At 38.8% G+C, this 18,272-nt stretch overlaps 1 protein-coding gene across 1 annotated transcript; it reads right to left on the bottom strand.

The window, feature by feature from the left end:
• Positions 1–4,227: 4,227 nt before the first annotated feature.
• LOC108675314 lies at positions 4,228–17,048 on the bottom strand (the record flags this gene model as incomplete). Its single annotated transcript, XM_018163312.2, has 13 exons — positions 4,228–4,446; positions 4,645–4,704; positions 6,328–6,552; positions 6,728–6,787; positions 9,961–10,194; positions 10,418–10,468; positions 12,696–12,929; positions 13,160–13,210; positions 14,259–14,492; positions 14,719–14,769; positions 15,898–16,131; positions 16,320–16,513; positions 16,913–17,048. Coding segments are annotated over 9 exons (1,320 nt in total), but the record flags the coding sequence as incomplete, so codon positions are not given.
• Between the last annotated feature and the right edge of the window lie 1,224 nt (positions 17,049–18,272).

The following is an 18,272-nucleotide window of genomic DNA, read 5'->3' as shown; positions in this document are numbered from 1 at the left end:
TACTCGGAGCGTCAACGATTTTAACTCGGTTATATTGATAACAATGAAAATTCAATCACAATTTATTTAATAAGGATCCAAACACATAACACAAACGCAAGTAACTGTTGCAAAATGACGGAAACGAAGAAGACTTTGAAACTGAACGCATCCCACAATAAAAAGGCCCACACGAGAAAGCAACACACATATCAAATATCCTTACAGTAACAACAACCTTATACCGACTCCACCCAGAAGACTTCCCACCACAACAGTTGCAAGACTCGGTGCAGTGACAACACACTACACTTACACCCCCTACAGCCTACACGAAGCGCCGACTGTTGCTAGATGCCAGTTTCCGAATATCGCGTTTGGGTGTAGTAATCCAGCTAACGCCGAGGAACTGATGGAACGTACCAAAATAGACGCACAGCAAATACGATCAACGACTTGACCTCTCCACCAAAAAATGTACATGTACGCAGCCTACTTTTTGAATCTTGTTTAATTCGCCCACGTATTTATGTATGTTCTTACTGTCAGCATCATGGGGCATTACTATTAATACGATCTCGTATCATCACCATCCCAGTTTCCTGTGGCAATTATGGTCGAAATCGACGAGGTGCCCGGGCGGTTAAGTATAATGAATATTAGAGCAGTGCGTTGCATGTTCGAGACCCGCAAAAAGCTGTGAAAAGCTCTGCCAGCCATGACAAGAATCGGCATATGGCCTCGTGGCCTAATATGCAACGCTGGCAAAAATGTCATCGTAAAAAACACACAAAAATAAAATGAATGTAGATGAAGAGAGTACGTAGAACTTTATTTTCTCTTTTGTATTCCTGATGTAAATACGAACCCACGAGATTGAAGTATTCGAAATGGATAAGTTGAAACTATACAATCCTATCCTTAGTATTTTGAACATGTTTTAGCATCCAAGGCAATACAACTCGTCATTTTCCAAGTTTCCCAAGCAAGGTGGACTTCTCATCCTACGTGATCAATGCAATGGTCTAATTAACAGCATACCAAAGTGGATCACAGAAACTCTAACAACGAAATCAAACCAACGAAATCAAATCAAATGCAATGCTTCAAAGTACAGTATACCAAATCAAATCGTTTATGTGTTCACTCAGAAAGTGCGGTCATGTCTGTAAATCTTACCAAGTTGATGAGTGACAGCAGCATACAAGGGTAATAGATCAGCATGACTTCTGATGCTCGCATGATATTGTGTTGATTGGATATCTTGTTGAGAAGTTGAGAACAACTGATTTGGATCACTTGCATGTAATCCTCTTGCATAAAGAGAAGAAAAATAAATCTGAATCATCATTTTTCACATCTGGTCTTCCAGAAGAAGCATATCTCCAAATCTTCATCAGAACGCGCGTAAATTAATAGAAATTAGAACTTAGCATTAAAGTGTCATTTGCAGAATATTGATCCCACCTTGCTTCATTTAATCCGACGAAACAAATCTTTCAAATGACGTTATCATTGTTTTTTCTGTCTTTTCCTTTTCTCGCTTGTTTGGCAAATAACGAGCGTGACTTCTCATCGCGATCATCGGAGCTACAGCGAAGGCCTGCGTTGCGAAACTGTAGGTTCAATCTGAGTCTATTGCGTCAACGACGTCTTCGACTATAGACCCGACGAGTCTGAAAGGTGTGAGGGGTATGCGGACAATTTCTTTTAAAACCCCAACAGTGTTGCCGAATAGACCCTTGTTCTTCTTTGCGCGTTCTTCCGCCTTTGCTCGTTCCGCCATTGCTCGTTCTATCGCCTTTGCACGTTCTTCCGCCTTCTGTAAAAAATGTTGCTCATTATGATTACCACGACATTCACTTGCTTCGGTCAATTTTTGGACCACATTTATTGAAGTATTTTGAAATATCGTGAAAATTAAAGGGTTATTATTCATGAGCACACGTTCTGGCATTGCAATGCTACACTCATATAAACAATGAAACCTTAGATAGCTACATATATATGGAAGAGTTGACAGACTCATGATAGAACTAGATTGTCGAGAAGCTTTTTTCGGATAATTGTGCTGTAGATTGGAAGTGTAGAGGCAAATGATTCTGAGTGATTGGCATTGTGGAGGTAAACAGCGGCGAGGCAACAGCATTATGGAGGTCAATGATGGCGAGGTGACAGCATTGTGGAGGCAAAGGACGAATATGTCGGAGCAGATAACGCAGGTAGACGGTGTGTTAGCAACAATAGAATGGGGGTCCTTACTGATACACCTAAAAGGCAATTGATAATTTCTGAATGTGCATTATTTTCATCTTTTTGGTCATAACAATGGGAGCAAATTATTTTTTCAGTGCGGCTGCGCCAATATATGCGACGGGAGAAGAAGGTGGTTCAGAGTTTGAATCCAATAATTATATCATCGTTGCTTTTAAAGGTTTAACCATCACTTTACTATAACCAAGGCAAAATATGAACGATCACGACAATGATGCAATGTGTTAGATTTTTGTGAGTAGTTTTTGTGATGATTGATGAGACTCAATTTTCACCAAAACAATAAGTAGCTTTAGCAAAACCAATCAGTGATCAACACAAATCGTTCATAAATCTAGGTAATTAAATAAATGCGTTTGAGACCGGCTGAAAGAACGTCGGCAAGCGTTGACGGTCAAATCTACACAATTATAGTGTAGTTAAACGACGTTGGTGGTTAGACCGGTTACGCGTAATTCTGAAGATATATAAGAACGATCATGAGTATCTAAAGATTGAGTTGCGTGGTCACATCCTCTTGTGTAAATTTTAGTAGTTCCCGATCATTTTTGTTCAATTTGATGAATATTTACCTTCTACTTTCTTAGAAATGTGAATCCAGAATAATCTTGCAGCTATGTGATCACTAAATATTCAAGCTTCGTTCACATAGAATAGAATAGAAAAGAGAGAGCGCATTTTCTCAAAATCGACGAAAACATGAAGTCACGGACAGACGGACGGACGGACATGACGAGTACAATAGGGCATTTTTTTCAATAAATGAGCAAATACGCTAAAAAGAAATGTTGTAAGCTGTTCTCGCAAAAATTAACAGTTTAAAAACTCGTAAAATGCTTATTCAGCAATGATTTGTCTGAATAGTTTCTCTTAAATTGAGGCTAAACATCCGCCAAACTTCCAAATGTGCAGTACAATCTGGACCTCCATNAACGGTACCAAATTTGAGGGTCTGAGATAGAGAGATAGGGGGAAAAGTTGGTAGGGAGCACCGCTACCTGGCAATTGGAGGCTAAGAAATCGGAGAGAAGCAACTCGTTCGCGATCTAGGAGTGTTGATGAATACTCAAGGTAAGTTTAGTGATCACATAGCGGCAATAACAGGAGGAGGCAGGCGGCGTGGGTCTGGCAAACTTTCCGAAGAGAAGCGGAACCGATGATCACACTCTTCAGAGCCCATTTGATACATATTCTTGAATACTGCTGCCAACTCTAGACCCTGTTTGCAGTCGGCGCAGTGCGGCAACTGGATGGGGTCCAGCGAACTTTCACTTCCAGGATAAGAGGGATATAGGAGTTGGAATACTGGGAGAGGTTGCAGCGACTAGGTCTGTACTCACTGCAGAGGAGGCGGGAGGTATGTCATTCTGAACACATGGAAAATGATAATGGGAATGACACTAATCTTCGGAACCGAGTCCTTCAGGATTGAAACATATCATAACGAGAGAAGGGGGAAACTGTGCAGGGCTCCTCCCATTACGTAACAGATCTGTATCTAGAATCCTTAAAGAGACAACTGGACGTGATCTTGGGCATAATCCCTGACCGACCACCCTGCACCACTACCAGCGGCGAGAAGCAAGCAACAGCATCGTGCATCAGGTGGCCCAAATGAGAGCGAATGCGCGATAGTCAGAGGCGGCGATTCATCGTGAATTGGGACTGCTACGTCCGAAACATGTATTAGGACATAGGATACGGGTATCACCGAACATGAACCTGCATGCTAATTTGACGCCATTGCAGCACATATCTGCCAGATAGAACAAATATTTCATAATTATTGTTAGAAATTATTGCCTCTGCGCTCCATGCCTGATATGGCAACGCAAGTATTTGATTGTGTGAGCACAATCATCATATCTGTCCACAATCAGGCCGCGAATATACACAACCCAAATGCTGAGAGTAATCGGTCAGCGATATTATGAGTACATGATTGCACTTTCGCTGGCTTTGACTCACCGTTTCAAGGCTTTCCTTAACTTCAGCTGCGATTGCAAATGAAGCGTCGTTTCTGGTGTATTGGATTTTGTTGTCGTAAGATGCAATAGCTTCGCTTTCTGACTCTGAATGATAGCTGTTTAGAAGAGAATCTCCGAGAGATTTTTGCTGAGAATTGATTTTTGAATCCATTTTACTTTTGTAAAGCTTATATGCCTTCTTGCTGGTCTCATTGATTTCGGCACGCTCCATTCCATGAAAAGGAAATGTTGTAAATAAATTGTTCTCGCAAAATTTAACAGTTGGAATCAAAACGGTTAAACAATTGAAATCTTTTTATCTAAATCAAATCTAATATGGTATATCAGAATAGGTTGTCGTAATTTGAGTCTAAACTTCCGCCAAACCTCCAAAAGTGCAATTCAATCTGGACCGCCATCCTACCTCGTCCATCGCCATGTTGTTGTTCTTCTGTACATAGGTCCCGAAGAGTTCTTCAATCCTCTGAAAAAAACGTTGCTCATGATTGAAACTTCATTCTTTTCCTTCGGTCAATTTTTTTGGACCACAGTTATGGAAATATTTTTAAATATCGTGAAAATTAAAGGGTTATAATTCGGGAGCACACGTTCTGGAATTGCAATGCTACTCTCATAAAAACAATGAAAACAATAGCTAAAAATATATGGAAGAGTTGATAGACTCCCAATCAAATTAGATTATCGTGAAGCTTTTTTCGGATAATTCTGCAGCGGATTGGCATTGTAGAGGTAAATGATGGCAAGGCAACGGCATTATGGAGGTCAATGATGGCGAGGAGACAGCATTAATTGTGGAGGTAAAGTATGGCAATGTCGGAGCAGACAACCCAAGTAGACGGTGTGTTAGCAACAAAAGGATGGGGGTTGTTACTGATACACCTAAACTGTAATTATAATTTCTGAATATGCATTTTTTCATATATTTGATAATAACAATAAAAGCATGGGTGCAAATTATTTTTTCAGTGCGACAGTGCCAATATATGAAAAGGGAGAAGGTGGTTCAGAGTTTGAAAACAATAATTATATCATCGTTGCTTTTCGAGATTTAACCATCACTTATCTATAGCCAAGGCAAAAATATGAGCAATCACGAGAGTGATGCAATGTGTAAGATTTCTGTGAGTAGTTTTTGATGATGACTGATGAGACTCAAGTTTCACCATATTTCTTGGACGGGCGGTTTAAGTCGTAATCGGGTTTAACATCTATGGAGATTATTTGGTTCAGTTATATAATCAGTTGCACGCATAAGCACCAATAAGTTATAAATACGACGGAATTCGATTTCTTAACATAAAAATGTTCAGCCTAACTCTCATCACTCCAGTGGATTTGTAGTGAATCTAGACATGGACCTTGCATGTAGGATTGCACGATGAAAACCGCGTGAAGCTTTCTTTCCGTCGAGTTCATCAAAACAATAAGTAGCTTTACCAAAACCAACTAGGAATGAACCATAAATCATTGATAAATCTAAGTAATTAACCAAATGCGTTTGAGAGTGGCTAAAATAACGTCAATAAGCATTGATGGTCAAAATTCACACAGTCATAGTGTAGTTAAACGACGTTGGTGGTTAGACCGGTTATGCGCGTTCTGGTAAGAACGATCAGGAGTATTCAAAGATTCAGTTGCGTGGTCACATCCTTTTAGGCCGATTTTAGTAGTTACCCTTCTTTTTTGCTCAATCGATGAATATATACATATCTTCTACTTATTTAGAAATATAAATTCAAAACAACCTTGCAGCACTGTAATCACTATATACGTATTCAAGCTTCGCTCATATAGAAAAAGAATAGAATAGGAATGTCGGTACTGAAGAAATAGGCCCAAGGCCTGTTGCTGATTCTTGTACATTTTGTGCTGCTGATTCTTTTACTTTACCTATTCCAATGAATCGATAATATTTATTGATAGAAATTATTGCCGCTGCGCACCATGCCTAGTACATTTGATTGAGTAAGCACAATCATCATAACCATCCACTATCTGGTCGCGAATATAAACAGCCCACATACTATAAGTGTTCGGTCAGCGATATTATGAGTACATGAATTCACTTCCGATGGCTTTGACTCACCTTTTCAAGGCTTCTCCTGACTTCAGCTGCAATTCCAAACGAAGCGTCGTTTCTGGCGTATTGGTTTATCTTGTCGTAAGCTGCAATAGCTTCGCTTTTTGACTCTGAGTGACAGCTGCTTAGAAGAGAATCTTCGAGAGATCTTCGCTGGGATTTGATTTTTGAATCCATTTTACTTTTGTAAAGCTCATATGCCTTCTTGCTGGTCTCATCGATTTCGACACGCTCCATCACATGAAAAGGGAATGTTGTAAGTAACTTGTTCTCGCAAATTTTAACAGGTGGAATCTCTCGTAAAATGTTCATCTAAATATGGTACATCTGAATAGTTAATCGTAAATTGAGGCTAAACATCAGCCAAGCCTCCAAATGTGCAGTACAATCTGGACCTCCATCCTACCTCGTCCTTCGCCATGTTGTTGTTCTTCTGCACATAGGTCCCGAAGAGTTCATCAATCGCCTGAAAAAAATGTTACTCATTATTATTGCAACTTTATTCACTTCCTTCTGACAATTTTTTGGTCCACAGTTTTTGAAATATTTTGAAATGTCGTGAAAATAATGGGATATTATTCATGAGCACACGTTCAGGCCTTGCAAAGCTAATCGCATAAAAACAATGAAACCTTAATTAGCTACAAATATATGGAAGAGTTGTTAGACGTAATAGAAATAAATGCTCATGGAGCTTTTCACGTTTAATTCTGCTCTAGATTGGCATTGTAGAGGTAAATGATGACGAGGAAACAGCATTAATTGTGGAGGTCAATGATGACTATGTCTGAGCAGATAACCTAAGTAGACGGAGTGTTAGCAACAAATGAATGGGGGAGGTTACTGGTACTCCTAAAATGCAAATAATAATTTCTCAATGTTTACTATTTTCATATTCATGGTATTAACAATAAAAGAATGAGAGCAAATAATTTTTTCAGTGAGGCTGTGACAATATATGAGCCTTAGAAAAAGGTGATTCTGAGTTTGAATCTAATAATTATATCAACGTTGCTTTTCGAGGTTTAACCAACTCTGAACTATAGCCAATGTAAAAATATGGACAATCCCGACAGTGAAGCAATGTGCAAGATTTTTGTGAGTAGTTTTCGGTGATGGTTGACGTGACTCGTGTTTCATCATATTTCTTCTGGACGGGCAGTTTAACTCGTCCTCGGGTCTAACATGCTTTTGAGATTATTTGGTTCAGTTATACGATCAGTCGCACGCATAAGCAGTAATGTTACATATACGATGAAATTAAATTTCTAAGCATATAAATGTTCAGCCTAACTACTCATCCCTCAACTGGAACTGTCGTGAATCTGGACTTGGATCTTACCTACAGGCTTGCTCGATGAAAACTGAAGGAAGCTATCCTTTCATCAAGTTCTTCGAATCAATTAGTGGCTTCATCAAAACCATTTAGCAATCAACCACAAATCATTGATATCAAATGCGTTCAAGTAATAAAGTAATAAATCAAATGTGTTTGAGAGTGGCTCAAATAACGTCTGTAAGCGTTCACGGTCAAAATTCACACAATTATAGTGTAGTTAAACGACGCTGGTGGTTAGACCGGTTACGCGTAATGCTGAAGATATTTAAGAATGATCATGAGTATTTAAACATTCAGTTGCGTGGGCACATCCTCGTAGGCAAATTTTGGTAGTTACCGCTCTTTTTGACTCAACTTAACGAATATTTATCTTCTACTTTTCTGGAAATGTGAATCCAGAACAACCTTGCAACTTTGTGATCACTATATATATTCAAGCTTCGCTCACATAGCGTTATGCTGCCCCGGGCGTATGGATGTGGCTTCTGCGTACTCTCTCATGTTCGTTTCACACATTGTAACATGTCACACATTGTAACATGTCATCATCATGCTTGGTCATTTAAGGGAGCGTCTGGCCACTTTTTTTCTCGGCTGTTTACAGATGGATCACTCTGAAACTTGGTACACCATTGTAAAACCGTAAAATAGACAGCTTTCATTCATGTTAATTTTTCGATAAAAAATGGAAGTAAACGTGAAATTCTTAGAAAACGACCAAAAAAGTGGGTACCGTAGAAATCTATCTCCTCCTAGGATTTCCAAGCTACAAAATTGAGACGCATATCATTCGATGCGTAAAAACCATATCTATCGATTTATGGTAGCGTTTTTCGAAATTCGAATTTTTGTGGATGGAGGAGCATTTTTTGCAAAATGTTCGAAATTTTTTCGATTTTCCCCTCCCTTTTTTCAAATATTTTCAGAAGTATAACGAAACTGGAAAAAAACTGCCACAAATCGATAGATATTTTAATTGCGAATCGAATGGTATATGTCTCATCGCTGTAGCTCAAAAACTCTAGGAGGAGATAGGTTTGCAGTAACAATAAGATAATTGTTCAGTAGAGCCCGACAAAGTCCCGAGCGCCTCGAAATAAGCGTTCAAGGTGGCAAGAATGCAAGACTAGGCGACACTGGAGCTCAATTCCTGCCAAGGACGGTGTGAACGATGACATGCAAACCCTCCCGTACAACTGCAGGCGGGTAACTGAAGCACATCGTATGTGGACTAGCTATTTAAGTATGCTACCGGGAAGAACGCATAAATCAACGTACAGAGATGATTTTGGTACCGTTGGATAGAGCGGAATGCCAGCTTCAAGATGAGACTAAAAACCGGAAAAGCCAAATTGAAAAATTTTGGTCAGACGCTCCCCTTAAAACTGGCAAATTCTTCCAACTACATTATCTCTAGTAAGTTGTAATTTTTTCCCAACAATGATCGAGAATCATAAAATTTCAATCACAGTTAATCCCCAATTTTTCATGAACGTCGGTGAGAAATAACCAATGAAAAAACTAGTTCTTATCGCAATTTTTAAATCCCTGAAACAAACTCAGAATAAAATCATTTACTTTCCTTTTACCTCTGAATGCATTTTGCCCTAGACGTTGAAACTAATGCTTAACTCTCATGATGTATGAGCTTCAGTAGGAAGTCCCCGCACTAACATTTAATGCAAAAATTCTAAAGAAGTCTTAAACTTGAAATGATCCGCATTCCATCTGTTACTTTCACTTTGGCCGTTGAATAGTTAAATTATAGTACGAATTAGACCTCTCGTCTTCTACTCGACATTGATGTTTGATCGTCGCGTTCATCGCCCAGCTGTCAAAGGACTTGAATCGCTCTTGGAATACAAATCCATGAAAATCATGGATTATCTCCTTGAATCTGATGGCAGCATGGATTATAAATCGCTCGACATGGATTACACACCATCGGACATAATGTATTACACATCTTTAAATCACTCGATATCATGGATTTGCAACCTGGTATATACAATTTATGCGCCGGCTGGTATCACCGATCACGCGCGCCTGCATGCTCATTTGACGCCATGCATTGCAGCACATATTTGCCACCTTTTCAAACAAATCTATAATATTTATTGATAGAAATTATTGCCCCTGCGCTCCATGCAATAAGACAATGCATGCATTTGATTGTGTAAGCACAATTATCATATCTGTCCAAAAATATTTGGCCGCGAATATACACCATCTAAATAATCAGAGTGTTCGGTCAGCGATATTATGAGCACTTGATTGCACTTTCACTGGCTTTGACTCACCGTTTCGAGGATTTCCCTAACTTCAGCTGCAACTGCAAACTAAGCGTTGTCACGAGCGTATTGGTTTGCCATGTTGTAAGCTGCAATAGCATCGCTTTTTTATTCTGAGTGACAACTTTTTAGAAGAGAGGCTTCGAGACATTTTCCATGGGATTCGATTTTTGAATCCATTGTTTTTTTGTAAAGCTCAAATGCCTTCTTGCAGGTCTCCTCGCATTTGACGCGTCCCTTTATCTGAAAAGGAAATGTGGTAAGTTGTTCTCGAATAATTTACAAGCAGGAAGCTCTCTTAAAAGGTTTATTTATATATAATATATCTTAATAGTTAATCGTAAATTGAGTACATATTATCGAATAAATGTGTCAGGTCTAAAATTCGTGGAAGAGAGTATTTGGACAATAATTTTGTCAAGCTCAACACGCTATAAAATCTGGACTTCCATCCAATCTCGCCCACCTTCATTTCCTCGTTCTTCTGCATATAAGTCCCATAGTGCTCTTCAATGTTCTGAAAAAAAATATTGCTCATTACGATTGCAGCTTCATTCACTTCTTTCAGTCAATTTTTAATCCACAGTTATTGAAGTATTTTGAAATCTAGTGTAAATTGAAGGGATATTATTCAAGAGCACACGTAATGGCATTGCAATGCTAATCTCATAAAAACAATGAAAAATTAGATAGCTACATATATATGGAAGAGTTAATTGACTCCTAATCGAACTAGATTGTCATGAAGCTTTTCACGTATAATTCTGCTGTAGATTTGCTCTGTAAACGTAAATGACTCTGAGTGATTGGCATTGTGGAGGTAAAGGATGACAATGGCGGACCAGATAACCCAAGTAGACGGTGTGTTAGCAATAAAAGTCGTTACTGATTCACATAAATTGCAAATAATTATTTATGAGGGTTGATTATATTTATATTTATGCTATTAACAACAAAAGCATGAGAGCAAATAATTTTTCTCAGTGCGGCTGTGCCAATATATGATGCGGGAGAATGTAATGGTTCAGAGTTGATGCACGACAGTGATGCAATGTGTACGATCTTTGTGGGTAATTTTTGATGATGAATGATGAGACTCAAGTCTCACCATATTTCTTCGGGACTGGCAGTTTAACTCGTCCTCGGGTTTAACTTGCTAGGGAGATTATTTGGTTTAGTTATACGGTCAATTACACGTAAAAGCAGTAATAAGTTATAAAATAGACATAAATACGATGGAATTCGATTTCTTGACGCAAAAATGTTCAGCCCTACAACTCATCACTCAATTGAAACTGTCGTTAATCTGGAAGTGGACCTTGCATGCAGGCTTGCACGATGAAAAAACAGTAAGTTTTCCTTTCGTCGAGTTCTTCAAAACAACAAGTAGCTTCATCAAAGTCAATCAGCGTTCAACCACAAATCGCTGATAAATCCAAGAAATTAACTAAATGCGTTTGAGACTTGCTAAAATAACGTCAATAAGCATTGACGGTCAAAACTCACACAATTATAGTGTAGTTAAACGACGTTGGTAGTTAGACCGGTTATGCGTGATGATGAAGATATTTAAGAACGATTTATTTAAAGATACAGTTGCGTGGGCACATCCTCGTAGGCAAATTTTAGTTGTTACCGCCCTTTTTTGCTCAACTTGATAAATATTCATCTTATACTTTTTTATAAATGTAAATCCAAAACAACTTTGCAGCTATGTGATCACTATATACAATCAAGCTTCGCTCACATAGCGTTATGCTGCCGCGGGTGTATGGATGTGATATCTTTGTACTCTCTCATGTTCGTTTCACACATTGTAACATGTACTAGATCATGCTTGGTCATTTGAAACTGACAAATTCTTTCATCTACATTATCTCTAGTAAGTTGTCATTTTTTCCAACAATGATTGAGAATCATAAAATTCAAATCACAGTTAATCCCCAATTTTTCATGAACGTCGGTGAAAAATTACCAATGAAAAAACCAGTTCATTTCGCAATGTTTAAATCCGTGAAACAAACTCAGAATTAAATCATTTACTTTCCCTTTACCTCAGAACGCATTTTGCCTTAGACGTTGAAACTAATGCATATCTCTTATGATGGCACGAGCTTTAGTAGGTAGTCCCCGCACTAACATTTTATGTAAAATTCTAAATAATTATTAAACTTGAAATGATCTGCATTCCCTCTACTACTTTCTCTTTGGCCGTTCACTATTTAAATTATTGTAAGAATTGGACCTTTCGTCTTCTACTCACTCGACATTGATGTCTGATCGTCGCGTTCATGGTCCAGCTCTCACAGAACTTGAATCGCTCATGGATTACAAATCCTTGAATCGTCTGACATCGTAGATTATAAGTCTTCCGACACCATGGATTCTAAATCGCCTGACATCATGGATTACACATCTTTGATTCACTCGATATCATGAATTTGTAACCTGGTATATACAATTTATGCGTCGGCTGGTATCAGCGATCCCAGCGCCTATATGCTCATTTGACGCCATTGCAGCACATATCTGCCACCTATTCAAACAAATCTATAATACTTATTGATAGAAATTATTGCCTCTGCGCTCCATGCCTAATAAGGCAAAGCATGCATGTAATTGTGTAAGCACAATGATCATATCTGTCCACAATCTGGCCGCGAATATACACAGCCCACATGCTAAAAGTGCTTGTTCAGCGATATAATGAGTACATGATTGCACTTTCGCTGGCTTTGACTCACCGTTTCAAGGATTTCCCTAACTTCAGCTGCAGTTGCAAACAAAGCGTTGTTCTTGGCGTATTGGTTTTCCATGTTGTAAGCTGTAATAGCTTCGCTTTTTGTCCCTGAGTGATAGCTTCTTAAGAGAGTATCTTCAAGACATCTTTCATGGGATTCGATTTTTGAATCCATTGCTTTTTTGTAAAGCTCAAATGCCTTATTGCTGGTCGCCTCGCATTTGACGAGTCCCTTTATCTGAAAAGGAAATGTTGTAAGTAAGTTGTTCGCGAAAAATTTACAAGTTGATAGCTCTCGTCAAATGTTTATTTAACAATGGTATATCTTAAAAGTTAATCATAAATTAAGTACATATATCGAAAAAAAGTGTTGAGTCTCAAATTCGTAAATGGACGAAATTTTTGACAATAATTTCATCAAGCTCAACACGCCGTATATACAATCAAATTCCATCCAATCTCGCCCACCTTCATTTCGTCGTTCTTCTGAACATAGATCCCGTAGTGCTCTTCAATGTTCTGAAAGAAATATTGCTCATTACGATTGCAACTTCATTTACTTCCTTCAGTCAATTTTTATTCCAGAGTTAATGAAGTGTTTTGAAATCTGGTGTAAATTAAAGACATATTATTTTTGAGCACACGTTCTGGCATTGCAATGCTAATCTCGTAAAAACAATGAAACGTTAGATAGCTAATAATATATGGAAGAAATTATAGACTCCTTATCGAACTAGATTGTCATGAAGCTTTTCACGAATAATTTAGCTGTAGATTGGCACTGTGGAGGTAAATGATTCTGAGTGATTGGCACTGTGGAGGTAAAGGATGACAATGTCGGAGCAGATAACGCAAGTAGACGGTGTGTTAGCAACAAAAGAATGGAGATCGTTACTTATGCACCTAAAATGCAAATAATAGTTTCTGAATGTGCATTATCTTCATGATTCCGCGAATAACAAAATAAGAATGAGAGCAAATGATTTTTTCAGTGCGGCTGTGCCAATATATGAGGCAGGAGGAGAAGGTGATTCAAAGTTTGAAACCAATAAATATAGCAACGTTTCTTTTCGAGGTTTAACCTTTACTCAACTATAGCCAAGGCATAAATATGGACAATCACGAGAGTGATGCAATGTGTAAGATTTTTGTAAATAATTTTTAATGTTGATTGAAGAGACTCAAATTTCATCATATTTTTTCTGGACGGGCAGTTTAACTCGTCTTCGGGTGTAACATGCTATGGAGATTATTTGGTAATTATAAAATCAGTTGCACTTATAAGTAGTAATAAGTTATAAAAACAGCGACAAATACGATGGAATGCGATTTATTAACGTAAAAATGTTCAGCCCTACTACTCATCGCTCAATTGAAACTAGTGAATCTGGACGTGAATCTTGCATGCAGGCTTGTACGATGAAATCTACGAGAAGCTTCCTTCTCATCGAGTCCTTCAAAACAATAAGTAGCTTTACCAAAAAAAATTAGTGATCAACCACAAGTCGTTGATAAATCTAAGCACCACACATTGCAGCATGTTACGCTGCTGCTGGCTTTGACTCACCGTTTCAAGGATTTCCCCAACTTCAGCTGCAATTACAAACAAAGCGTTTTCACAGGCGTATTGGTTTGCCATGTTGTAAGCTGTAATAGCTTCGCTTTTTGACTCTGAGTGACAGCTGTTTAGAAGAGAATCTTCAAGACATCTTTCGTGGGATTCGATTTTTGAATCCATTGTTTTTTCGTAAAGCTCAAATGCCTTCTTGCTGGTCTCCTCGCATTTGACGCGTCCCTTTATCTGAAAAGGAAATGTTGTAAGTAAGTGGTTCTCGAAAAATTTACAAGTTGATGGCTCTCGTAAAATGTTTATTCGAATATGGTATATCTTAAAAGTTAATCACAAATTGAGTAAATATATCGAATAAAAGTGTTGAGTCTCAAATTCGTAGATGACCGAGAATTTGAACAATAATTTCATCAAGCTCAACACGCCGTACTATCAAATTCCATCCAATCACGCCCACCTTCATTTCGTCGTTCTTCTGAACATAGATCCCGTAGTGCTCTTCAATGTTCTGAAAAAAATATTACTTATTACGATTGCAACTTCATTTGCTCCCTTCAGTCAATTTTTACTCCACAGTTAATGAAGTATTTTGAAATCTCGTGTAAATTAAAGGGATATTATTCATGAGCGCACGTACTGGCATTGCAATGCTAATCTCATAAAAAGAATGAAACCTTACTGTAGATAGCTAGAATATATGGAAGAGTTAATAGACTCCTAACCGAACTAGATTGTCATTAAGCTTCCCACGTATAATTTAACTGTAGATTGGCATTGTAGAGGTATATGATTCTGAGTGATTGGCATTGTGGAGGTCAATGAAGGCGAGGAGACAGCATTGTTGAGGTAAAGGATGACAATGTCGGAGCAGATAACCCAAGCAGACGGTGTGTTAGCAACAAAAGAATGGGGATCGTTGCTGATGCACCTAAAATGCAAATTATAATTTCTATTGGGTCATTATTTTCACTTTTTGCAATTAACAATAAAAGCATGTGAGCAAATAATTTTTTCAGTGTGGTTATGACAATATATGAGGGGGAGAAGAAAGTAGTTCAGAGTTTGAAGTAATAGTAAAAGGATTTATATAGTGCTTCGGCTATCAAGCTATTTCACACCGAAGGTCATAAAATAACGTCGCCAGCACGGCGAAAGGTCTCAACTATTCAAAATCTCAAATTAAGCATCACGTTCACCCACTAGGGGGGAAGGTCTCAATTGTCCAGCCCGCTGAAGCTGGCTCGAAAGAAGCAGCGTTAGCATCCCAAAGAGACGAAGTGACAAAAAGGGATAAGTTAAAGGCAACAGAAACGAAGACACTCGAACAAGAGGTCGCTTACACGGGACGTCGGCCGCCCGCACGAGAGAGACAAAGAAGGGAAATGTAAGGAATCCTACCTACATAATAACTCAACCCCACAACTGAGACCTGAAGTCAGACACCGCGAGCTCAGCAGTGGGGCGCTCAGGAACAATCCCCTAGGAGCGCTAAATCCCATATATAGGTCTTCTGACAAGAACAGACACGCGTCAGAAGTCCTCCCTGAGGGGGTTCAGAATTTGAATCCAATAATTATATCAACGTTGCTTTTCGAGGATTAACAATCACAAAGCAATTTCGTTGGCTTTGACTCACCTTTTCAAGAATTTCCCTAACTTCAGCTGCAATTGCAAACGAAGCGTTGTTTCTGACGTATTGATTTTCCTTGTCGTAAGCTGCAATAGCTTCGCTTTTTGCCTCTGAGTGATAGCTTTTTAGAAGAGAATCTTCAAGACATCCCTCATGGTATTCGATTTTAGAATCCATGGCACTTTTGTAAAGCTCAAATGCCATCTTGCGGGTCTCATCGCTTGTGAAGCGCCCCATCATCTGACATGTAAGTAAGTTAATTTCGCATAATTTATCAGTTGAAATCTCTCGTAAAAAGCTCATTTAAATATAATATCTTAATATTTATACATAAATTGAGTACATATATCGAATTAAAGTCTTAGTACATATATCCCAAAGTCTTAGAAGACAGAGCATTTGGAAAATAATTTTATCAAGCTCATCACCTCAACGAGGGTGGTCGGCAGATCGTCTTTATTCTCTCTGAAGGCCGCCATGTAGGTCCTGAAGAGGCGCACCAGCTCTTCCCCGGTGGCGGGTTGTCCTCGACGCCCCGCTGAACGCTTCTCCACGAGACGCTCAGGCGCCAGCAGGCGAGGCACCAGCAGCTTCAGGTGCTCCACGAATTGCTCGGCCAATTCTGTTCAGAAAATTATTCGATTGAAGATAATACGGACGATTCAGATCATTCAACTCAGAATCAAATCCTTAAGCGGTGGAGAGTTACAATTATTGATTTATTATTGATTATTCTATAAAGAAAATTTACGTAACGGTGATCTGAGGTCTCAACATAAATTAGTTACTTTTTAGTGTTGCTAAATATACCAAAAATTAAGTGCTGGAACAATTTTTCAGCGTAATATATATATTTTTCATTCAAGATACACGTAAAAATCTGAATATATCTGGGTTGCATAAGTAAAGTTAATAAAAATCTTCACATCAGTTCGAATACCATCCCATGTAATTTTGTGCATAGCTTATTGTTCACAAATTTACTACTAACAACATAATTTTTTTGTCCCAGCGAGCTCACGATTTTGTCGGCCATCAAAGTCTTCATCCGTGATGGCGCGCATCCCAATGTGCGGCATGAGGTAGCACTCCAGTTCCTCGAAACTCTGGCGGAGGCCTTCTCTAAGTCGTTGGTGCGCCGGGTCCTGATTGTTTACCTGATAATTGGGTTTTGATTAGAAAGGGCATTGATGACAATCACTAATCTGTAACTTGGTGCAGCATTAGTTGAAATATCGTATGTAATTAAAATTAAGCTTTAGCTAAAATGAGGAACATTTTCTTTCAACAACTCGCCTCAAAATTTGATATGTTGCCTCCAATCGTTCTGCTAAAATTCTCATCAGAATAGAGGCTTTAAACTCGGGCTCCGTAAATCGGCACTTCACCAGTACAGAATAAATGATTAAAGACCCTCCCAATCAAGCTGCACCTGAAATTCTCTCAATTCGAAATGAATCAGCTGAAACAAAAAATTGCTTTAAATTTTTAATTGCCCTCAACAATCTACTACCATTCCATGCCGTCGGAATAAAGTACAACATCTGAATTCATCATTCTGACCAGTATGATCACAAGCCAAGCTTTTGATGGCCACAAGTCGCGGTTGAGCTTGTCCAGTCGCGGTTAAGCTGCATGCATCCCAAGGCAGACGTGCGTGTTGCGCGGGCTCAAAACTGGCCTTTGCACTATGCCGGTTTAGCTCTATTTGTGCATTTCGTGCTGAAGTCTTTCAGTAAAAAGACTTTAGTGAAGTCAGTGAAAGAGAATGCAAATAAGGAGTGGTAGTGAATAAAAAATGTTTCCTTTTTTTCCTATGAAGAAACGAGGGTAAACTTGTGAGAGGGCACAGTGCTGTGCGTTTGGCTTTCGGTTGGGCCTAAATTTCTTGAGCAGGCTTTGCCACGTTCTGCCCCGCTGTCTAACTTTACCCTATCCCACCCCCTCTCTACCCGCTTGTCGCATCGAGCCCTTGATTCCCTCAGCCCACCCCTGTCTTTCCTTCGCCAGCTAAAGCTGTTACCTCAGCTGCTCCACCAGTGTCGAAATTTTTGCGGGAAATTTACTATAATTAAATTCAACTCAGTTTTGATGTTTGTCTCCGTCCTTTTCTCCGTTCAAGAGCTCTACTCCGTGCATTTAATGATGGCTAGGAGGAAAATAAAAAAGGTAGTCGAAAAGCCCTCTACGGCCTCTAGAAAAAAAACTGAAACCAAATCAGACCAGCTATAGATGAAAGTTTACAAGCATTGCAAAAAGATCTCTCTGAGCGAAGTTCAGACGGTCATCTGTAAACGTTGCAAAGATCTCATTTGTATCAGCTGTTCGAAGATGAGCTCTAAGGAATTTTAATTTCTCCAGAAAATTAAATTACTTCATTG

This window comes from Hyalella azteca, unplaced genomic scaffold (genome assembly GCF_000764305.2).
Source record: "Hyalella azteca isolate HAZT.00-mixed unplaced genomic scaffold, Hazt_2.0.2 contig2952, whole genome shotgun sequence".
Classification (NCBI taxonomy): Eukaryota; Metazoa; Arthropoda; class Malacostraca; order Amphipoda; family Hyalellidae; genus Hyalella; species Hyalella azteca.
This window is presented reverse-complemented; position numbering and strand designations above follow the sequence as displayed.